The sequence below is a fragment of the Hyposmocoma kahamanoa genome, unplaced genomic scaffold, assembly GCF_003589595.1.
Source record: "Hyposmocoma kahamanoa isolate Upper Pololo Valley unplaced genomic scaffold, ASM358959v1 93, whole genome shotgun sequence".
Lineage (NCBI taxonomy): Eukaryota > Metazoa > Arthropoda > Insecta > Lepidoptera > Cosmopterigidae > Hyposmocoma > Hyposmocoma kahamanoa.
This window is the reverse complement of record NW_020654810.1, coordinates 19,825,090-19,849,489: the sequence shown is the minus strand read 5'-3', so window position 1 is coordinate 19,849,489 and position 24,400 is coordinate 19,825,090. Positions and strand designations below refer to the sequence as shown.

The 24,400-nt window shown below is 34.9% G+C and overlaps 3 protein-coding genes across 5 annotated transcripts in view; 2 read left to right on the top strand and 1 right to left on the bottom strand.

Moving 5' to 3' along the window:
• Nucleotides 1-6: 6 nt before the first annotated feature.
• Nucleotides 7-19,729, bottom strand: LOC113237411 (FACT complex subunit spt16). 2 transcript variants are annotated; one of them, XM_026473861.1, is made up of 16 exons: nt 19,517-19,729; nt 19,335-19,445; nt 17,696-17,857; nt 16,102-16,962; nt 15,169-15,328; nt 12,507-12,515; nt 11,894-12,133; nt 9,989-10,187; nt 8,083-8,480; nt 6,323-6,536; nt 4,622-4,876; nt 3,579-3,726; nt 2,052-2,181; nt 1,558-1,825; nt 1,026-1,193; nt 7-162 (listed from the first exon to the last, which is right to left on the bottom strand). In XM_026473861.1, exons 1-16 carry the CDS (start codon nt 19,583-19,585, stop codon nt 156-158), a joined length of 3,399 nt encoding a protein of 1,132 aa, XP_026329646.1. In that variant the 5' UTR covers nt 19,586-19,729; the 3' UTR covers nt 7-155. The 2 variants fall into 2 exon arrangements, with proteins under 2 accessions (XP_026329646.1, XP_026329647.1); XM_026473862.1 differs by lacking the exon at nt 12,507-12,515.
• Nucleotides 19,730-19,895: 166 nt separating this feature from the next.
• Nucleotides 19,896-22,400, top strand: LOC113237593 (DNA repair protein RAD51 homolog 4). Its single transcript, XM_026474163.1, has 5 exons — nt 19,896-20,264; nt 20,583-20,793; nt 21,203-21,380; nt 21,482-21,604; nt 21,942-22,400. Exons 1-5 carry the CDS (start codon nt 20,002-20,004, stop codon nt 22,169-22,171), a joined length of 1,005 nt encoding a protein of 334 aa, XP_026329948.1. The 5' UTR covers nt 19,896-20,001; the 3' UTR covers nt 22,172-22,400.
• Nucleotides 22,401-23,611: 1,211 nt separating this feature from the next.
• LOC113237346 (TRPL translocation defect protein 14) overlaps nt 23,612-24,400 on the top strand; it is a 31,491-nt gene continuing 30,702 nt past the window's right edge. Inside the window, exons 1-2 of one of the 2 annotated variants that reach the window (XM_026473763.1) lie at nt 23,612-23,807; nt 24,016-24,083. In XM_026473763.1, coding sequence (XP_026329548.1) covers nt 23,759-23,807; nt 24,016-24,083 — 117 coding nt within the window. In that variant the 5' untranslated portion in view covers nt 23,612-23,758. The remainder of the gene's footprint in view (nt 23,808-24,015; nt 24,084-24,400) is intronic. The other variant, XM_026473764.1, reaches the window with a different exon arrangement.

Genomic DNA, 24,400 nt, shown 5'->3' with positions numbered 1-24,400 from the left:
ACCTGATTTGAACATCAATTACAGACGGACATCGGGTTACGAATACAATACAACATAATCAAACATTTATTAACCTAACGCGATCCGCACGCGGCGTGCACGTGCATCATTTACGACCCGTTTCATTCTAAACGCAGAACTATCCTCGCTGCTGTTTATTTCCTGCAAACAAAACAAAATACAATCAACAAAATCATTCATTGTTTAATAACATTTAGGTAATCCAAATAATAGTATTAGGTCCAATGATCATTACACCAAAAAATTAAATATAGTTTTAGTGTCTTTACTATTTATTCATTTCTTAACGCATTCACTGCCGTCAATGCATATTATGCGTTCAACCAACTCCGGTGTCTTGGACGTTACTTTGCATTCACATGTTTTAAAAACTTAAAGTTCATATAAAGCTGCTATGTTCCGCTTGCATCCTTTTGATTGTGCAGGATATTTATAACTAAAAATATTATATTCAAACCTTAAATCCAAATTAAAAGGTTGGAAATTTCTTAAACTCTGTCTGTGAAAACTCGCATAGAGCTGGTTATCGATCACCTTGTGAACTTTGTTCCTTTTTTCAGTAACAGATTAAATTTAGTTTGTTTCTTTTGTTAACCAAATAAGACACATATAAAACAAATTTCCAGGTTTGTGGGTGCTTTTGTTTTAAATAATAGTGTAATCCCTCTTCTTAGTACATTATAGTATATAGGCATGTCAATGTATATAGGTTATGTTTTGTTAGTTCAATATGTGGTCAAATAAAGAAAAGTAATGTCAAATTAGTATGAATTCGTATATCCATTGAAGGCACTGAGTGAGTCGTGCGTTTGCGGCACTGGCGAAGTCGACGAAAGTACGAAAAACAATGTCGGTAGTGAGTGCCTTAAGAAAATTACCAGTTTACAGTAGAAACCAAATTACTATGAGTACACAAAAGGTGTCCCTTATACGATGTAACGCTAATGATAGTGCCAAAAATAAAATTAGTCAAGAACCAAACATAAACTTGTCCTTATACGTACTTAGCTTTCTTAGCACTGCGGTTGTGTTCCCGGCTGTCATCTCTTGAGCGCTTGTGCGACTTGTGGTCGGAGTTCTTCTTGTCGTCCTTCTTGTGGCTGCCGTTGGTCTTCGAAGACTTGTCGCGGTCGTGATGAGATTTGTGATGTTTGTCGCGGTTCTTTGACGGGCTAGGATTTGGAAAGAATTCAAGTTACATATACATACATTTATATTTATAACAATATATTTATATTAACTTCAAAATCCTTCATGGAATGTAATACTTTAAGATTGACAATCTAATAGGCGCTGCTAATCTTCTCCTGGCTTCATCACTTTTGATACAATGAACAGTTCCACATAGAATAAATCTGTTATAGGGCCAAATGAACATTTACCTGTCTATTCAAGGGCATACTAATGTCTGTTAGCACACATCAAGCATAATGCTGAAGCACGCTGATTGTACTCAATACGGATTGGATTCAATTGGAATAATGGATTCGAACCCTGATTAAACTATATTTTTTATTAATTCCAAAAAAACCTCACCTGCTGCTACTATGCTTAGAAGGACTCTTATGGCTGGAACTCTTATGGTTAGAGCTGGAGCCCTTATGGTTAGAGCTGGAGCTTTTATGTTTATCGTGTTTTCCCTTCTTGCTCCGGCTTTCGTCGGCGTCGTAGGACCTCGGACGGTCGCGTCCGCCCTTGCGTTTTCGGTCAAAGTCTTCGAAACCTACTCCGCGCTCCTTTTTGTCCTCTTCGGCTGCTTCACGTTCGAGATCGGACCAATCTTTGCCGGATTCTTCGTCTTCCTCTGTTAAACGTTACATTAATTGTGGCTACCTCTAACCATTGTCATTCAAATTACAAGTACATATACCCTACTTGGACTGGGATTAGATTCGGCTAAAAATAAAAAATCTCGTACATTTTTTATGCATCACAAATGATACAGGGATGAGCCAGTAGAGCTGCTTTCATATTGACCAGAAAGAATTTTCTTTAAGAAAAACCATTTTATAGGATTAAAATTAAGTTACCATCACTGTCACCGGACCCGTCCGAGGCGTCGGAAGCTTCCGAATCGTATTCAGAATCGTCTTCAGACTCCTCTTCCGATTCGGCATCGGTTGGCTCGTACGCGTCGTCCTCTTCCTCCGACTCTTCGTCCTGAGCAAATCACATAAAGATTGAAATGGATTCAAGTCGTATTCTGCAATGTTCAACTCTATATTTTAAAACAATCGATAATTAAGTTGTATTTTATTCAAAAGGATACCCGTGCAACAGGTAACCCCGCATATATTGACCAAAAAATGGCAATACTGTTCAAAATTCGACAGACAAATTATTACAAACAACGACTTAAATGGCAATACTAAAGCCGGAAACACTAAAGAAGGATGGCGAAATCTGACCCAATAATTATAAAATCAACGAAAAGCCGTGAAGTTTGCTAGTATAATTTTACGTTTTTAGTTTATGCCTAGTTATCAATACATTTTTAGATCTCGGGAATAAAGAAATTGTAAAACAATGTATTTTAGAATAAATTCAAGAACAACGCAATTGATTCAGTTCGACCATAGATTAGGTAATAACGCTCTTATACGTACGTTTCATTTTATGCATGATTGAATGTTTACCTAGCTAAAGTATTGGTGATTTTATAGTACACACATAAAACATTAAAACTATAAAATACCTCAAATAATCAATTAAACAGTAATGACACAAAGTAAAAAATAAAACACAACATGACAAAATGTTTAGACATTAAATGAGAGATGAGAAAGTTAGCAAAGGAACGTTTTGACAAGAGGCCTCGTGCCAATGTCACATTAAGGTTGAAAACAGTGTGACCATTTGTGGCAAATTTCTGCCATTTGGGCAGATTTAATTTTGATTCATTTTCATTGCGGCAGAACACGTCAACATTGTATTACATATGGCAGAGTTTGGCAGATTTGGGAATATTCAGCAAGTTCTTTATTATTTTTGGGAACCAAATGAAAACTTGTTTTCTGCTACTGCTACTTGAAACATCTGAAGCGAAATACAGGACAATGTAATAAACATAACCTATATCAACTTTATCACCCCAGCTTCTAAAGGCTGTACTCAATTAGCCTTTTTAATGCTTTGATAATGAATCACGAGTATTGATAGGTATTTTTAATGTACGTCGTCAAAAACACTGGGTCACAAAATTCACAGGATGTTGCCATCCTTCTTTGAATGCAGCCAGGCAGTCATTCACCTTCTGCAGTTTTCCTGTTGCATTGAGTATCTTTTTAAAACGTGTGTAGTTGTTAATTATTGGTTATTTGTGAAACTAGGTTACTGAGCTATACCTAAAACTGTATACTCGTCTTCTTGCATAGAAGGAAAACATTTTGTTCAACAAGGCTAACATATCAGAGTCACTAACTCATATGAGGCGTCACTAATCTACAGTTATGTGACAGTTTCATTGACGGTAACTTTTGCCATATTATTTATTTTTTTATTTATTTATTTTTATTATGACAGATAAGGTTGAGAATATTGAGTCAAATATATCTTACAGCTTCAGCGTTCTCAACATCAGATTCAGGGTCCAGGAAGGACCACCCGCCGTTGTCGAAGAAGCCTTCGATATCATCTGTGATGGTCTTCATCACCTTCGTCCAGTTCAAAGACTGGATACCTTCAGAGTAGCGGATGTCGCATGAGCTGTAAAAGATTTCCACTTAAAAGCAAAACCACAATAAGAGTGGTCATATCACACATTTATTATTTGTGTAATCATTTTATCGTATCTCAACTGGTGATGAATTTAAACAAGAAAAATAATGTTAACATTAAACTTCGCTATGTTAATTATGTCCGACTCAAGTTGTTTTCTCTACGTGTTGTGGCGCGTTTACACTAGGTCGACAGATCGTCATCGATTGCCAGGTGAAGGCGGCAGCCTACCCAGTGTAAACACTTGACTATTGTCTGACGGCCGTAGTTTTTTACCAAAGTCGACGGAGTCGACTAGGTGTTATGGTCCATTTACACGGGGCCAATTGACGAGCCATTCCACAAAGCCAATCTAGTGAAAAGTGCGAAATTTGAAATGTCCATCTACACTACAGTCCGTATTACTATAAGTGTATTTTCCATTCAATGCACCTGTGGTGGGGGAATGTATTGTGGCCCGAAAAATTAGAAATTGTTCCAATTCAGTGGATTATGTTTATCACTGGTCTAATAGAATGGCTCATCGATTGGCCCCGTGCAAGCGGTCCTTAATCATAGTCGGGTGACTCAGTCGCCTTCTGCAAACTGTTTTCGGCCAAACAAGTTTCAACCTGTCGGCGACAGCGTCTCTCTATATTGCACGTGCTTTGGGCCGGGGAATACCTTCCTACCCGATCAAGTTGTTGTGTCTCTCTCAGTCAGTCTGTGCGTAAACTTGTATATAACGCGATTTCGATGAAGGCAGCATTAACTCAGTATAAACAGCGAGTCGACTGCGCCTCCTTTGACAAGATGCAGTAATCTGCCGAAGGCAGCAGACCCTGCGTTCACACGCCATTAAGGAACAAGCATTCTGCCACTGGCGTATGAAACAAATACTTACTTAAGCCATTCCTTAACATGATCCAGCATGTTCATAGGCACTGCGTTAACCATAGCGACTTTCTTAGCATAATCCTTAAACACAAACACCATGTCGAAATTCTTCAGATGGAATTGAACTCGTTCGAAGTGCACCAATTCAACGTCTTCTAGAGCGATAACGAATGGGGGCCATTCAGTCAGATTGACCAAAGCACCTGATGTGGGCTGGAGAAGAACTGTGCTACGATATGGAGCTCCTGGGAAACCGAGTTCTCTGGAAAGACACAAGTCGTTTAATAATCGAAAAGACATGTATCAGACAAATAACAAAAATGTAATAATCAAATATATGTATAATATTTCGCGATTATTTGGGCCGATGAATCGTATCACTTGAACGGCTCATCTACTGTGGATCATTCCTGCCTCCAACTGCCTCCGCGACCGAACGATTACCATGCCAGACTGCCACGCAGAGGTCCCAGGTTCGATTCCCGGGCCGGGAGAAATATTTGTATGACCTACATTTATTTCTCTCGTGAGGTTGGGTGTAATTTGTGGTTGTCTAAGTGTGTGTCTATGGCACCCGCGACACAGGGTTTTCCCTAGTGCGGGGCTATGTTGAGTGTGTACGTTTTTATTATTATTATCATTAGGATATTAAAAATATACATGCCGTTTTTACAAATAACAAAACTTATTTGACACGTTTTCAAAGGTGCCTACGGATTTGTTCGATTTTTTTGAGGATCGACACATCATCAGGCAAAATTTGACGTAGGTAGTTAATCAAAAAGGATCCAATCCACAAAATTATCAAAAAATGGGTTATATGTACCCAGCGGTTTCTAAAGTCTAACCTCTTAGATCAGCAAAGAAAAATCCGACATATAAACATAAATAAATATCTCTGGAGTTACATGACTTTGTAAGTTTTGAAAATAAAACAAGAGTGATAACACTTTTAAATTTCAAACTGCCATATCTCGAAAGTGAGTGGATGTGGATTGGATCCTTTTTGTTCAACTACGTCCAATTGTTGACGTTCTGTTTTTTTCGATTTTGTTCGATTTTTATAATTCTCTGTCGCTAATAATAATAAGTGATAGTAACGATCGTCAAAGATCAACCAATCTGTAGACACCTTAATTGGAGTAGATGTTCCACATTATGTACAGTACTTACAACTTTGTTTATTTTTCAATACTATTTACAGTTAATTTGTAATCTTCCTGTAAATGAGTATGTTTTTATTTCAATCCAAACCAAACAATAATCTTGCATACTTATAAACACCAATACTAGCTGTGTATAGTGTATGTATGACACATGGCTCACCGACTTGACCAAATCTTTTGCTTTATTCTTCTCCAAAGATAATATATATGCCAATGAGATAATTAATTATTACCATTGGTAGACAATCTTGTACGAGTGTAAGGCTTTTGTCTGGTGATGAGGGAATTCACAAGAGAAAAAACTATTTGAGAAAGTGACTATAGCATCGTATCATGACAAGCCTGTATAGAAAAGTGACTTCGATTAATGTGATGACCATATCATCACAATTTATCTCTCTTTCCTCCTCTCTCTTTTTCATTTTATTTCTGTCTTTCTCTCTTTCTCTCTGTTTGTTACGTCGTGCCGAGGTTGAGATAAAATTATTGCACGAACACCGAAGCGAGTCGGTGGTCATTCTATACGGGGTTCTACAACATACCTGAAAGGCGTATCAAATTCCACTTCTTGTTTGGTCATATTCTCGACACGTTCGCAGAAGCTCTTGAAGGCGACCTTCAGCTTATGCCGCAGTTCTCTCTCACTCTGCTCCGCCGCTAAGTCGTCACGGTCGTGCATGTGTTGATGCTTGCCCAAGTCAGTCGTGATCTCTCCTACTTCTGTGTAGAACTGAACATCCACGTGTTTCTTTTTGCCTGGATAAATATTTTATGTATTGTATATTTCATAGTAAATAACATACATTCGAAATCGTCATATTGATTAACCTTTACTACTCATTCGTAAGACAGGATTCCCGAGAAGAATAAGTGAGAAACTCTAGGGGTTACTCTTTGTAAATAGACATTTCGTCGCCTTACTTTCTCAAACTCGTATCTAAAAGCACAAAGTTACTGAAATGCAAAAAAAAATGGATTGTATATACAAATTTTGCAGCCTGACTCCACATCACACTTCCTTCATATTTACTCACTAGCTTTATTCTTAAAGTAATGTATCCAAATCAACAACCTTGATAAGAAATTTAAAACAATAGAAAATTTTGCCATCTCCCGAATAAACACTTTTTATTAGATACGAGTTTCGAGAAAGTAAGGCATCGATTTGTACACCTTTATCACTTATAATATTTATTTCAAATATCACAGATCGAAACAACCTGCAACAGTTCACCAAGGGTTTTTGTCATTCAAGTACGCCATAGAGCTCCTTGTGAAAGGGTTCGTCCAGGGAAGTACTGCCACCTTACCTATTTCTGCCGCCAAGCAGTTATGTCAGCTACTGTGTTCCGGTTTTGAAGAGTAAGGGTACTGGCGAAATTACTGGCACATGGTTTTTGTCAACGTGTCTCAGGGTGACTGGCGCAGTGGCAGTGCCCCACAGATCTTTGCTTTTTAAAGATCTGGATGGCACTGCAACTGTTATGGACAGGCGTGTAACTTACCATCAGGCGCACGACTTGTTCGTCCCCGTCACTTGATATTATAAAAAAAACGCAGAAGTTATATAAAAGTTAATAGAAACGTGGACAGAGGTAGATCTCGACGTATATCTCGATCAGGTGGGAATGTTCTAAAAATAGCCAGGTTAAAAGTACTAAGAATAAGTGCGCATGTATAGAGACTGATGCAAGTGAAGTAGGCAAAATAGTCTTGTCAAGAACGTAGCGAATGAGGTACCACCTCTGCCTAAAGGGGCCCATTCATTCACTTGCCTTGCAGTCCGCCTGCATTACGCCGGCGGACGGCAAGCCAGGATAATTAATGGGAATTTTAACCCATGAGTTGATGGTAAGTATGTTAATAAATATCTATATACACGCATTTACGGCCACATGAACGTACATGAACAGGTGTTCCTAAATTATGCATCCATAACGAGGCAAATATTTAATAAAACCGTTTCCTAGTTCTAATAATTGAGTCATGATTTATTTATTTATGAAAGATTAAAAACATCACATAGCATACATCATCAACTTAAAAACCATTTTGTACGAGCAATATATAATGTCATTGTCTAGATATCACTGAAGCTTAAAAATATAGTGTGATGTGACATAACGAGTTGATAATTTGATACATGTATTACAGCATCATATCAGTGGTAAACAGTAAGGATGAATCATGATGTTGTCTACACAAAGCCTTTCCTGTTAAGATCATGCTTGTAGAGCACAGAGTACAAAATAGGGGATCTACACAACACTCCACCTAAATTTACTAAGAAAAAACAACTTACCAAACATGATAGCATGTTTCAAATGGAAATGTAACAGTATAATCATTTCTCCATCACAAGGCTGGAAGAACGCGTTCTTTATATTGTTGTACAGTATATCCACTTTGTCACCTCTTACAGAAGTGAATCTGAATCCATTTGTATGAGATTCTAACGACCCACTCATTCTCTTTGTGACGATATTAGGTCTTATGTAAAGATCTTTCAGTTTCGGGTTGCCTTTGCTCTGTGAGAGGACTAGAGTATCTTGCTTGACTAAATCCTCTTTTTCGCGTTCTTCGGCCTCACGAGTTTTGTATTTTTTCTGCACTTCCTTGATAAGTCTAAAGCCAGTGTTGAGGTTTGAGGAGGGTGGTGAAATTTCGCCAGGTTCTTTTGTATTTGTACTTCGATATGTTCTGAAAGAGTATTGAGGTTCTATTTATGTTGGAGTCCAAGACGCTCTTTAAATCAGCGCGCGGAATAGAGCCATAAAATTTTAGAATAGAACAGAAATTATATTTTATTCCAAGACACTCTTTGTAGAATAGAATAGAAATTCTATTCTGTTCCTTGAATCGGCGCGCGGTATAAACCCATAAAATTGTAGTATAAACATTAACGTTAAGTGTGAATATAATAGATGGTTTGATGTAATTCGACCACACGAGAAATCGGTATTTCGATATAAAAAATACTGGTACCGGAGCTAAAACGTAATAAATCCGGCCGGGTTTTGGGCTGCCTTTTACCAAAGTGCCTGGTTTTATAGCCCATTTCTACTCAAAATCGTAGGAGGAAACGACGAATACGGAATTTGGTCCATGCGTATTACAAGTTTCCAAGTAAAACATCTTGTTTAGACGAAAAAGAGGGAAATCCACACAATACCTACCTTGCAATTCTGTTGATTCTTACTACTAAGGATGCATATTACGATTTGATTTATAAGAAAATCGATTCAAGGGCATACGATCTAACGATTGTTTGTACCGATTTATTTCAATTTCATTTTCAAACGAATCGATTCGATAGAAAGGCAAATCGATTCGTCTAGATCAGAAAGCAATAAATATTTTGTAATATCATTAAATTTCAACGAAACTCGATTTACTACAAATATTTAGTTGTCGATAGTTTTTGCTGTCGATTTCGAGCATTAATGGGTTTTAACCCGATCTAAAACCGACGTCAACAACGTGCTGTGTTAAAACTCGGGCGCCTACCCATTTCAGGGCCCGAAACACGATTGACTAAACTTTGCTCGATAAAAAAAATATTAAGTTCCGCAAAATTATAATTTTTTTACTACGTCATCAACGGAAAAATAACTTTCAATCGATTGTTATTAGTGATAGTTCAATGTTTTTTTTTTCTTCCCGTGTTTCGTAATAAATACGCCAACAGACTGAGCTCATTTTACAGAAAGTGAGTATATTTTATTTCTAAAAAGCAGATGCGTTAATATCGTGCAATGACCTTCTCCGCGTCTACCTCACGCGCCTCAAAGCCTATACAACCACCACCATATACCATTTCGCCTTGGGCTGCTAACAGATTGACTGCATGTTTGCAGTTAATGCGTGAAGTCGTAATCAACTTCATGCAGCCGAGACCTCGACTGCATGAAGTTGATAACTGCATGCAGTTAATGCCTCAAGGCGTTATAAACTTCATGGTCTCGACTGCGTGAAGTTGATTACGAATTCACGCATCAACTGCATATATGCATATAGTCAATCTGTTGCCTTAATGCTGGTAGTCAACAGCGCAAATTAATTATAATAATTAGAGTTTTTAAGTTTCCTCATGAGCTTGCTGGTGGGCTATGATTTAAGCTCTCTCCAAAGGTATCACCCGTGCGCAATATTAGAATAAAAGATAACGATAGCCCAAATCTAAAGTCTGTGTTTAACTTCATACTTACACTTCCTTTACAAAAGTAGCATCAGGTTGTGAATAATTCCCACCCTCGTTTCTTCCCATAGTAGCTCCAGGATGGAAGAAATTTATCCTGAGGTACGTGTAATCTCCCTCCACCGACTGCGATATGTTCTTTATCGTGGAGATGTGGAATGGTACAGGCACACCGAAAATCGGCAAGATTACTGTTTCGTATTTGCGATCTAGAATTGAACGTTGGGTACGTATTAGGATAGATAATTGTCATATTGTCCTTGTGTGTTAGATGTTTCAGGTATCATTGACTTGGGTGGGAGCTTTTTTATTTTTTGCAACACCTGGCTAATTGGTTCGATTAATTGTTGTTACAATCTCGCAATCTACTGTTACGACGGATAACAAACAAGTTATCTGTCATAACTTGCCGTATTATTTACCTAAACTAAATAATATACATAGGTGGATAACACCTCCACCTGAAATCCCGGAATTATTATACTGTATTTTGTTTTATATTTTTGGTGATTATCCACACTGTATCCTTCATGAAAAACGTGAAAGGACATAAGTGCGACGTATTTTGACAAAAATGTATTTTAATTACGAAATATATGTAATTTTGAGTATAAAAGTTTTTTGTTACGTATTCTAATTTTAAAGGCGTTACATTTCCTAGAAAAGAATTTCAGCGTCAGTATTGTGGTTTATCAATAATTGCATTTATTTTTGTCACTTTGAAACGTGCTTGTGTTAGGCGATTTATTGCAAATTGCGTCAATTTAAAAGCGTAAAAGCTCGTTGATCACTTGGTGAATAATAATAATAATAAAATAAGTTAAAATAGATTTTTATTAGTTATCTATTATGTTGTTATAAGAATGTTAGAAAACAAAATATAAAAGTTACAAACACCTGTTAATGTAATAATATAACATAAATGAAATATAATCGTGCTCACAATCGCTCTTGGATGGTAACTTAATCTTTTAAATAATTCGATTGAATTTGTAATCCTTTACAATTAGAATTTAATTTAGTAAATTTAATAGGTGCATGTAAATTTATATCACATTACTCAAGAAAAAGATAATTTATACCAATATACAAGAAAATTATCTTCATTTCTAAATCAGCTAGAGCAGTGGCGATTGGACGGAAAAATGCATCATTTCACTCGTATCACGAATACTTAAAAAAACGAATATTGCTCCATCGATTTAGCGCGTTTCTTCCTGAGGATACAGAATTACTTTGACTACAGCGTATGTAAAGTCTCGTAATTATAATTAAAAATACATCATTATTTTGTTGTGGGTTTTTCGTAATTGTTAATCATTCCGAGATTTAAGAGGGAGGTATTATCCACTCTATGTACATATATACTTCTTGAAGTTTGGGTAAATATGCTTTGCCTATTCCGATCTCTAATTACTTGATATCTCCATGACATCACAGTACAGAGTACTAAAAAAAACGACCTCAAAAGTCATTCATGCCCTACTGAAGTACCCTCTTTTGAACAAAAAAAAGAATCATCAAAATCGGGCAGGAGTTATCGCGTAACATACATACAGAAAAAGAAACATACAGTCGAATACAGAACTTCTTCCTTTTTGAAGTCGGTTAAAAAGTAAGTCTTATTATAATAAGTATATGAGGTGTAACTTGTAAGATATTCGTAATATAGTCATAAATTCAAACCTTTCATTTGTTCAGTTGTACAGTATCTTTTCATCTTTTTAAAGAAATACAGCAATATTTCATGTATAACGTAATTTTTTTATCAACTTTTCAAAGCGAGAGTGAATAGGCATTATTTAGGTGTGCATGATACATCGTCGTGATTTTCCATTAGGTGAGATGAAAATCAAATGCGCATGTATTTGTTTAACAAGAAAAATAACTATGTATCTGCTGTACAATTACTTACCAACATATAATTTTAGCTCCTTGACTTCATTTTCTCGCGGCATTTGACTGACGCTTTTGTAAGACACAGTGCTTTTTCTCAATTTTTCTGTATCTTTTCCACTGGATTGTTTAGCTAATCGCTCTTTTGCTTTCTCATTGAGAGCTATAGCCAATTCTCTCTGATGTTCCTTGCGTTTTTCTTCAGAAGAGTGCTCTGTACGAAGCTTTGATTCGATGACAGCTGTTCTCTTGCCTCTGCCTGTAAGTTACTGACTTGTAGAAATTTTGTATAAAATTTAAAAAAAATGTTACATTTCACCTGCATTTTAGTGTCAATTTTGAATTTCAGGAAAATATTTAAAAAGTGTAATAATCGTCAATACTAGGGATTTGTCACGCATGCCGTATCGACAAAAAGTAATTAAACTGCGTTTTCATTTATGTGTGCATGCAGTAAATTTTTTATTTTTTATTTTGTATATTTTGTTATAGAGATGTGTGAATTTCAAATGTAATTAAATATTCTTATTACAAAAACTATTTTTTAATATGGGACATCTATGCGTATGTGAGCAATTTATGTGTAGCAGGGAAATACATCATGCAATTAGTGAGTTAAACTCAGAACTCACCTCCATTCTCTATCCGTCCGCGATTTCATGTAATTAAATAAAACATAAGCTTATAAAGTTATCTGCGATCACACCAAACTGATTATACAGCAAGGAAAAGATGGCAACTTAACGGTTTGCATTATACAACATTATAAAGTCCCGTACACATCCTCGAACCACTTAGCAATTCAAGTTTTTAGGTTTTCGCGATTGTCGCCCTTTACAAGTCTCATAAGGGACCGAAATATTGGTTTCTTTGAAGAAACAATTATACACGATTTGCATCCGGAGAAAATAACATTCATTTCCCAACTTGCAATTTCAGTATTAAATGTCTTATGCGTATGTAAACAATATGAGATTTAATAAAAAACTATATGCTATTGTCAAACGGACTTATCCAAAAGTTCTTGTTGAAAATAAGAGCTTTTGCACAAGGCGTATTTTATACGCACCGTAAACGCGCGTTTACGGATCTGCGCGTATACGCACGGCAGACGCGTTGTAATGAAACGATTCCAACGCGCGCAGACATCGCGTTGCAAGCAAGAAGCTTAAATAGAATTTCTAGTAGTCGTTTCGTTTAAAAAAATAACTGGAATTAACAAACAAAACTAAAATTGAAACTATCCTCCTATCAAAATGCGCGATACATACGCGCGTTCACTGCGTGCATACGCGCGTCGTCGGCGCGTATAAAATACGCCGTGTGCATAGGCTCCAAGAATTTGTTAATCCGAAGAACTTTTTTCGATGATAACATTTTTTTTTGTGTTCTAGCCCATTAAGAACAAAAATGCAAGTCTTCTTTATTAGCCGACTTCCTTTTAAAGTAGGTGAAACCAATCTTATAACATGAGAAAAGAGACCCTCTTAAACACGAGAAAAAATCTGCTCGGCCGTAGTAAATGTTAAAATTTATGCAACCCAAATGCATACAACAGCTTTTTTTTAAGGATTTCTGAAAAGACATCGAATAAAGAAGGTAGGTAATTTAAAGTGGAAGTCTATGGCGCAAATCCCCACTTTAAAGGAGACCTTTGCCTGGCAGTTGAATGTGTGCGAGTTGATGCAGTGCACCAATAAAGTTCCCTTATAGCAATGATTTACTTTCGTTTAGTTGCCATACTCTTCCTAAATATTTGTTCCAAACAATGAAAATTAAATTAAAATAATGATTTTTTTAACTCTTAACAGTAAAAAAAATACATAGCAGACGACCTTGGTGACTCAACAGTTTGCAATGTAAACGCTGGATGAGGAAGTCCTGGGTTTGTTTCCCGATAGGACCAATTTGAGAAATGAACTAACTGTATTAGAGTGGTTCTGGTCTGGATGTTGTGGGTACCTAGTGCCTCAAGAGTACATTACGTTGCTTTGGTACTTATTTAATATTAAAGGGAACTCTCTAGTTTCAGACAAGGTAACTGGTGGGGATTTCTATTTGTAATCATACTTTACTTTATTAAGTGAAGATCATAACTGCATAATTTCGACATTGTTGGTCATTTCTATAATAACGCTGAATAATCAGCTCTAAAATAATCTACATGTATAAATTAACCAAAGGTATGTGAGTTATTTGATCAAAAACAACCCTATCACAATTAATTCTTTGTAATAAATTAATAATATTGTATTGTAATTCATTAAGATGCACTTTTGTTTGAACTGAAACAATTGAAAAGGTACTATTAAAGTAAACCCAACGCTCTTTCAATAAAGTGCTTTAATTGCAGCGTTGTTTTATATTTTTGGTTAATTTGACTGTTTAGAATGTTTACAACATTTGGCTAAGGCTGCTAACAGATTGACTACATGTTTTGTAGTGAATGCGTGCAGTCGTAATCAACTTTATGCAGTTGCATTTATTTTACGCATTAACTGCATGCAATCTACTTTGACTTCAAGCAGTCGATCTCGACTTCAAGCAGTCGATCTCGACTTCATGCAGTCTATCTCGACTTTATGAAGTCAGTTTAAATCATCTTCATAGTTGATAACGACTTCACGTCGATCTCGATTGCATGAAGTCGGTTTCGACTTCATACAGTTAATGTGTAAAGTTGACTACGACTTCACGCATTAAGTGCAAACATGCAGTCAATGTGTTAGCAGTCTTGTGGTATCTGGAGGAAATAAAACAATCTTATCAATTCGTAGTTAAGTTCACTTATGTCTGAACATAGATGCTCCACGCGTATCAACCTAAGCCGTATCAAAGAGAAACAAGAGATTTAGTCGTTACCTCTGACATCAATCTTTATTATGATTATGAATGTTACCAAATCAGCAAACCTACACTACATAGGTCCACAAAAATGTGGCCAATATTACATTATATCAGGAACTCAAAATAGCTACTGTTGCAAATGGGTGAACCACATACATTTTATGGTTCGGGTATACTCGCCCATAACTATTGCTCTGCTGTTTACATGGAGTCAAAAGATTCGTTATTAACGACCAAGGAGAATCGTAGCAGTGGGAACATGGGTATTTAGGATGACATAATAGAGGCTAAGAAGTCATATTTGAACACTCAGCCACAGCTGAAACTGTAAATTTTAACGTAATGCATATGACTTAAATAAAAAGTATCTATACACGTATTGTATCACCATTTCTCAGTTCAAAGTGAATTAGCAACCTCTACAAATGACTAAGGGGAAACACTCACCAAGGATCTCAGTCTTGTTTTCCTTTTCTTCCTCTTCGTCTTCATCATCGTCTTTCAGAAATATTCCAATGTTTTTTATTTTTTTCTTTGATTGTGTGAGCAGAGTTGCCGGTTGCTCTTCATTAACCAAAACTGTGTCGCCAATGAAGAGCGCGTATGTCTAAAATAGAAATGCAGAACATAGAGGATAATGCAAAGTCATCTTCTTTTTATTAAAAAGCACATAAAGTAAAAAAATAAGGATAGAATTGGCAAGTCATTCCTGGCATTGTAGCACTGATTGGCACAAGATAATTGGTAGTAAAAATGCCTTAACAAAAAAGGGCGTCATACGACTACGCCACACGGAGGGAAAGTACCGTAGATAAAGAATTTTACTGAAAGAAGATTTCATTTTGATTTTAAAAACAATTCGAACCGCATTAAAAGATTTTTAAATAATCGCCTGTCTGAACCGGGAATGTGAAAAAAGACACCTGTATCCTGTGTGTTTTACTATACTATTCGAAAGCGTCAATTATAAGAATTGTTTTCTCCTAATAATATACTTAAATAAAAGAAAGATCATGAAATTTAACATTTAATTTGAAATTTTGTTGTAGTTGTATTTTATTTTGTTGTACATGTAGTTTTTTTTGTAATCTGTACACCTAAAACAGTAGGAAAATAAATTGACCTGCAATCAACGTCAAGAGCGTAAAAGATTTTTTGAGAAAGAATTATCCTATAAATTAACGTTTCCTAAACAAATATGGTTATTTTAAAAACCTACATAATATATCAAAATAACGTTAATATTAAGGATTATTGATTAAAAAGAGTATCAGTGATTTTACTATTACAAGTGCCAATCATTGTAATTACCGAGTGACAATCTCTGTACATTCAGAAATTGTTAGTCGTAAAACAAATCAAATTATAAAAGATATTTACCTTGCCCTCTTTTTCTGTAGCCGCACTGTTTGTCAAGTTAGCCAAGCCAATGTTTATGTTAAACACCATCCCTTTCTTAGCCAAGACGGAAGTTTTCGGTCCTATCACAATTGAACTCTCACGGAACTCTATGCCAGTTGCGAATCCAAACGTCTTAGTAAGGTTATCAACTAAGTCGGGCTTTTCTTTCTTAGCCAGTGCCAACCCAGCTTCATAAACAGCTGAAAGCTTTGCTCCCGCAACGAGATGCTTCATGACTTCTTCTTCTATATTGAGAAGAAAATTGTAATTGCTCTGAATCTCATCTGTGGGATTGACAAGTAAGGTACGAACGATATTTGAGCAATATGACTTATATCTCGTACCTAGAGAGCATACAATCGCGCCAAAGTGCAAATGATTTTTGTCTGAGACAGCACTGAATTTGAGACTGTAGTGCCCCCCTGATTGAATGATAGGGGGGTAGCACATGTCCACTTGGCTTGTGTCCACGCCTGTAACATATTTCTTGTCTGATATCGCCGCTTCAACGCCTTCAGCCAATTTAGAGTGCTTGACTTTCTTGTCAGAATCAATTATCTCCATAATTTGGTCTTTCAAATACTTTGTAAACACATCGACTGTGACCAAACATGCTTTCTTTATAGTGATAACCTCAGGATCTTCCTTGGGCGCCATTAGGAAAGCGATTGAAGAACTTATATCTACATTTTCAAACTTTTCAGCTTTCATTGCAGCTTTCCAACTTTCACAAAATTCGCCAGGATAGTTGTCTTTAGCAAAAACACCTAGTGTCTTGCCTGATTTAGACTTTTTCATCTCTTGAATGAGTTTGTTGAAGTTTTCTTTGTCTTTGTCATTCTACAATAAGACACGTGATTCTATAAGTTTAGCAATTTCAAAAGGAAACTGGTCATATTACAATCTTTATTTATACAGGGTTATTTTTAAAATTGTAACATCCCAGGGCTATATTACTAACAACATAAACAACAACTTTTGTGAAATGAGTCCACTAGTTTGTTATAATTATTAATACAAAGATCGAACACTCAGAAAAAAATCCTTCGATCCGGCTGGATTCGAAGCGACGTCTTCTAGCATACTGTGCCAGGCGCTATACCAACTAACCCACGGAAACTGGTCATATTACAATCTTTATTTACACAGGGTTATTTTTAAAATTATAACAACATAAACAACCACTTTTGTTCCATAGTGGTTGTTCACGATGTTAGTAATATGGTCCTGCCAGGTTATAAGTATTTTAAAAATAATCCTGTATATCATATAAATACAGATATTATAACTCAATAGATCATTATCAAAAATGTCTAAAAATAAGTGTTTAAAAAAAAAAGTGTTTTCATAAAAGCTAAATATAATTAAATTACAGCATTTGTATTTAGCTCTCTAAACAAAATAATATCTACAGTAATTTTTGATTAATCAGCATTGAAAAAAACGTCATGAAACAACCCTTGAATGTTCCACATTTCAAGAAAAAAAAAGAGAAATAGTCAAGAATAAATCATCAAGAATTTTTAAATAACTTGACAACATTCTCTATTCAAAATTGATAGATATTACTTACTCTGTCTCTTATAAGGAGTTTCACTGGGGGTAAATCAGGTTCATCTTTTCCATTCTCAATTTGCCGGAGGAACTCAATCTTCTTTTTACTGGCCAGAAAGCACATGCTGTTTTCTGTCAGAACTGTGATTGTATCTGGTAGCTCGTATCCAAACAGCCATGTCTGGTTTAGAATGACAATAAAAATCAATATAATAATACATACAAATATTCCTTGATGTAATAAACAGTTAATAAATAAAAATGAAATAAATAACAGAATTTCCTTGGAAAAGTCAAAATGTAAATCTTTTTGTAAAAAACCAAAGAACAAAAGGTGGCCAAGTTGCCATGTTGCAATACTTTGAAGGCAACTAATTAAAAATGGACAAAAGATACTGTGGGTTCAACTTATAATAAAAAAAGATTAAGCGCACAATGTTTATATAATTTATTCTTGAAGAGACATCCTGATATTGGCGACATATCTAAAAAAAACATAGTGTCAGAGAGCAAAACAAGAAAAACACAATACTTTTAACAAAACTGCAAATATAGAAAACATTTAAAAGAAAGCATGGCTCATACCATGAAATCATTGCCATGGCTCATACCATGAAATCATTGCCTATTTACTTCTTCTATAAAACCATGAAAGTTGCTATTAGGATGAAATAAGAAGTTTCAGAACAAAGACTGATAAATTTCGATTCAAATTTTGTCCAGTCTTGTTGAATGGATCTACCGCATTGTGTTCAGAACTGTGCAATTGAAACATATTTTTAAAGCGAATTGAGTGGTTGACGTTCAAGCCAGATAATTTATTCATAGAAACAAACTAAAACTGCTGTTTGGCAATTAAGAAAGAAAAAGTCAAAATGTGTCTTAGCGGTTTGTGTTAAGCTAACAAATTTTGACAACCGCAGTTGCCTAGTGGATAACCCTATAGGCAGTAGACATCTTTATCAGGAACCTCCTGGCTCTGAGTTAGTTCGATTCCCAGAAGGGCAAATTTGAGAAATGAACTTCTGTAAATTAGTTCATTTCTATGAGTTAGGTTCTTTATGTTCTAGGTAATGACCCTGAAAATAATATTGTTGTTCTGGTGCTCATATTACCAGGAACTCCTAGTTTGAGACCAGGTAATTTGTGCAGTTGACTGGCATATTAATATTATATTGTTGGAAATACTATCACATGCATTAATCATCATGCATTAGTTTTTATTTACGTCTGACCAAGTAAAATTTTAATACTTTACATTAAATTGCACAATAATATGCAATTATAATGATAGAATAAATAATAACAACATGAAACTGGTTAACACTGGTAATATACAATGAGACCTCAATAGTCGAATAGGTATGTAGTTAATGACTTCCAAAGTTTCAAGATTATTTTAAAAGGTATAGAAGCTATATTGCAATATGAAAATGAATTACAGAAATTTGTGGGTAGGAAATATTATAACAAAAACGATAATTAGAATACCAGCTGCTAAAATAAATGGAGGGAAACTTATCATAAATTGGCTATAGGAGAATATACAATATTCCTTCACTTTAATACTCCCATCTTAATAAAAAAAAAGGCCTTTTATTACTTTTGGCGTCCCGATAGCAAGTCTGTTCAATTTACTAGGAAAAAAAATAACAAACCTGTAAGGCTGTAGACTTGCTGTAAAGAGTGTCTTCGTCCACTCCGACGCATGAAACCACACAATCAGCCTTTGCCAACGCATCATCGCTTTTTGGATCTACTGCGGCAGCCTGCGAAATATACATTATAAGACAAACGATCATGAAATACTTCTATTTTCACACACGAAAGGTAAACCAACCTTCCACGCAGCATACAGCCTCTTTATACGACGGTAGAAGGTATCTTTATCCAATGATATATTGGACATCGTGAAAAATACTTAGAAAACCTAATTAATAACAATATCCTACGTAATTACGCCTCGGCGATAGAAAATTAAATCACGTTTCACGACATTTAACTTTTTGACAGCAAACACAAATGGCGGGCGTCTATATGATATGTTCTACTTGTCTATGTGTGGTTTTGAGGAAGGAGGAAAATACAGGTAAGCGCTGGTAGGCGGAAATTTTTGAAAACCCCTACTCACGTCGAGATAATGCAACCGGAAACAAAGTACTGCCATAAGCAATAATTTCATCTTTTTGCGTTTCGCCCCTAAAAATTAAGTTGGTTTTATCGTAATTCAGAAGACAAAAATACAAAACGCAAATGTGACACATCAGAAAAGCGCGAAGTGAAATAATATTATTGAATAGAACTGTGCGTGCATTTTTCAGCAATATGGAAAAATTAAAAGCTGGTGAATTTGTCTATCTTACGGATTATGTGTTAAGAATTCTTTCACAAAACCGTGTTACAACTATACTGGAGTTCTTGCAAGAGGATACAGGAAAGTTATCTACTCTTACAAAACTTAGTTTACCCCAAATACTAGCTTTAAGAAACGATATATTTAAAAAATATTCGGCTCCTATCGTGAATGGGTCAGCACTGCTATTTAAAAGTATGAATAATAAAAGACTTTTAAGTACCGGAATCAATAAGTAAGTAATAGTTATTTTGACCTCGAAAATATATTGGATAAGCTTTTACTTGAAGCCACAGGCAATCGCAAATTTTTAGTTCACTTTATTTAAGACTATTATTTTTTTATATTAATTAGATGAGTAAAAGGTAAAACATTTCTATTTTTTTACTTTTAGTATACTATGGTTTATTTAAAGGCATGTAAGTATATTAAATATTGAAGTCAATTTAACTTTTTTTTATTTGTAGGAAATGAAACTATTTTTCCGGATTTAAATCGCGTATATTTGTTTTTTCAAACAAACCTACGTTTTTTATTTGTTTGTTTTTTACAGTTTGGATGCCATCTTAAATGGAGGAATACCAACTGGATACTTAACAGAACTATGTGGTTTAGCGGAATCTGGCAAAACTCAGTTATGCCTACAGCTAGCAATAAACACTGTTAAAAACAGCGAAAACACTGTACTCTATATTGATACTAAAGGGGACTTTTCTGCTACTCGGATACAAAAGATATTAGATGCTTGTGGCTGCTCTCATAAGGTAGCTAAAATATATATCTAATAATTTATTTATTTCGGGTAATAGAAAACAGATCACAGTAAAATTTTGTACATCTGTAATTTATAAGGTAACCTTGTACTTATTTCAAATAGGTCTGAATGTTATTTGTTATTATAATTTAAAATAAATATAAAATTTATTGCATTTACTTGGGTTTGGTTTGTAAATGTAGTGAAAACCTACACTAAGGAATTTTATTCTTTATCATTGATAATAAATATAAATAATAAAATCCAAAATTTATCTATTAGGCTATGGGAAGGAAGAGAAAGTACATAAAATAGAGACCCTTAATAGTAATAATAATAAATTTACTTAAAATAATACAATACTGTAACGTAAGTGGATTCTTATGTTTTAATGGCATGTGTAAATATTTTGTTTTCAGGAAATGGCCATAGTAATGTTTAAAATAAGAGTCATTCACATTTGGACTATGGATGAAATTCTTGAATTTCTAAAAAGGATAAAGAATAAAACAATAATTATAGAAAGATTAAGTTTAATCATTATAGACTCATTGCCATGTTTGATGTTCCAACATTTGGGCGATGATAACAAAATTGGTAAGTAAATATTAATTTGCAGCAAGTGATGAAATAGTGGTATGATTTGTGATTATTGTTGTCTGATTATTTATTAATCATGTTGATGAACTTTGTTTCAGGCTTAACATTTTTAAACACTTTTGTTAATTACAGTAGGTATTTATGCAAAGAATTTGAGTTGGTTATGCTGTGTGTAAATATACAAACAAGATGGATTGACCAAGCTACTGCAGATCTTGAAGGTAATATAAGTGTTGAAGTGTAGGTGACTTGAGGTGGTATTTTATGGAGAATAAATTATTCTCACACTAAATTAGTTTGTCTCTTCTGAAGCACATGTAAGAGCAGTAAAAGTACCTTTTACTTGTAGATGAAGGTGACTACTAACTTCATATTTAATTAATTTCAAATACTTAGATATATTTCTTTGTGCAATCATTAGAGGTTGAATGGTTGCCAACAGCATTTATATCATAAGTTATCTATAAGTTATTGAAATCCTAAATGCAACTCAGGTTAATGATGGCCACTTCTGATGAACTGAGCCATTTATATGTAGACCATGATTATTGGTTTCAGATGTCAACAACCAATCTACATCAGTTAATAAAGAAATGTATATGGAGAAGCGAAATCGCTGCTTAGGAAGGTATTGGCAACAAATACCAGCTCTTGTGATATTATCAGAAAAATGTCATAGCGCTTCAAAAGAAGTTTGTGTATTAATCAACGTTTCTGTTATAAAGTTTAATAACATAAAATGTGATAAAAAATGTGTTTTAAAAATCAGTGATGGAGGTGTTACGTAAATAAAATTAATTTTCCTCATTCCGTTTGTTGGTGCCCTTTTTGGATTTCGCCAGTATTGAGTTTATTCCGACTAGATCTTCTAAGATATATAATACCTTCTATATACTAAATATCTGCCATCCACTAACTAAAACGCGTGAAAGTGACAAATTGTCAAGTATCCGTTTTAAATAGAAAAAATAGAGCACATAATGCTCTTTTAAAATTAGTTAACGTGTTCGACTTATCGGCATTTCTAAAACTAGGTTATGGTTTTTTTTATATCAAAAAATTTTTTGTCACTTAGCCGCGTTTTAGTTAGCGGACGGCAGATATAATTATGATTCTGACATGATTTCCTATCATGGAACCTTAGAGGATGGAAAAAAACATAAAGGAACACGTAACTCATCCTTCCTAGGACAATGTTTTTCAATTGTCTAGGTTCGTCTTAGAAGATGTAAAAAAAATAAAGGAAAGGTCCGTTTTGATTATGTGTCTCCACCAACGCGGTCTAATCAATCACTACGTATGTACATTTTGCTTTGTATGTCCAAGAAGATACACGTCATTAATCAATAGATGGTGCTGGTATCTCTTTTTTCTTGCAATTATTAGACAATTTTTCCAAACCCGAAAAATGTTAAACACCTGAACGCAGGAAACCAGTAGAAAACATGAGTTTGGAGATATATTTGCCACTGTTTATTGTTGCTCTAGTGTTTTTCATAGATGGCGTTCGATGTTCAGACATTTTGGTGACAGTTCTTTGATGTTTGGAGAACCTTCAACAGATGGTGCTGTTCTCGCATTTGTTTATGGTATTTCTATTATAGGAAGGAAGTTGACCAATATTGTTATTTTGATCCGATATCTGCCCGATTTTCGTTGTCGACGGCATCGATCAAAGTTGACATTATTTATTATCATTGAGTTAGTGCATATTAAAAATAAAATTTTGTAATTTACATATTAAATTGTTAAGGTACTCCCATATAGAAGAATATAAAAATGTATTGATTTTTACCATCGGGAACTTATACAACATGCTATGACTGGGATACCGTCATGTGTGCAAATTTCACTAGCATTAATTCATTAATTATTATTTACTATAGTACTGTCAAAAGCACACCAAGCTTCACATTTTGGACCGTTCTTATCGTAAGCGGCAAAGAGTTGGATTTAAGTTTTAAGTGTTAAGTCTTGACGTGCTCTTGAACCTGTACCAGCCAATATGACAATGAGGCTGTCAGTACTACTCACGAGTACGGTAACTTAATATATCTACGTAACGTCTTTTTCAACGCTTTCACTGCTGCCAGGCGTTTGTTGTGCTGAGGCCACATCGGCGAGTGTGAAAAGGGCCGAACTCTACTATCATCTAATAAATTGTCTATGATCTACTCGTTCAAAAAGTATTACTTCGTCAAAAATCATTCATTTCATTCTTTCGTTTGAGCGCACGCCTGTGGGCGATGCGTATGTCTTGAACTGTGATGGCTCTTTTTATCACTTTTGTAAATTTAACATTTTTATGATATTTATGTGCTTAGTTTCCTTGGTAGTGTAATTTTATTTTAATTTACTTAATACGTTTAACAAAAATGGCGAATCAACCCAATAAAATCGTGTACAAGCTTGTGCTCACTGGTGGTAAGTTTTTCAATTTGTAATTTTTATTTTAGCTAATTTTCTGTAAGTTTCCATGGTAAATATGTTGTTGTGTGTTTAGTATTTAATGGAAACTTTAGTTCTTTTAGCATATAAAGTGTTACTTTGCCTGTTAGAAGGTTGAAACGCAACACGTGGAGAATCTTGGCATCGTTTTAATTCAATCCACACTATTTTTTAACCTAACCAGGGCCTTGCGGCGGGAAAACTACTGGACAGTCCCGACTTAGCACATTTTTCGAGAACTTGGGATGGAAGGTGAGTTGTATAATTTAAATTTTAAGTAAATAATTGCTCAGAAATCTTGTCTCAGTATTTTAACTTTTTCAAAGTGAAATCATAAATGTAATGTCTTTTGAATTACACTCAAAGATTGTTAAAGTCCTTTTAGTCGTGAAAAGACTTCATTTATTACATTTTGTATCCCATATTTGGCCCTACCAAAATGTAATTGCCTTCAAGCTTTCAAAATTGCATCCTCTCTTAAGGGAATTTTAGAAATTGGGGGCTTCTATTGTAATACTTAGGGTGGCTGTGGTAATGGTTTCTCCAGGTGGAGATCCAATAAGACGTCG

Coding starts and splice junctions, on each gene's coding strand:
- LOC113237411 (XM_026473861.1), bottom strand. CDS start 19,585: ATGTCCAATATATCATTGGATAAAGATACCTTCTACCGTCGTATAAAG. Junction 1,826..2,051: donor CGGGTCCGGTGACAGTGATG/GTAACTTAATTT, acceptor AACGTTTAACAG/AGGAAGACGAAGAATCCGGC. Junction 1,194..1,557: donor TCTAAGCATAGTAGCAGCAG/GTGAGGTTTTTT, acceptor TCCAAATCCTAG/CCCGTCAAAGAACCGCGACA.
- LOC113237593 (XM_026474163.1), top strand. CDS start 20,002: ATGGAAAAATTAAAAGCTGGTGAATTTGTCTATCTTACGGATTATGTG. Junction 20,265..20,582: donor TTAAGTACCGGAATCAATAA/GTAAGTAATAGT, acceptor TGTTTTTTACAG/TTTGGATGCCATCTTAAATG. Junction 20,794..21,202: donor CTTGTGGCTGCTCTCATAAG/GTAGCTAAAATA, acceptor TTTTGTTTTCAG/GAAATGGCCATAGTAATGTT.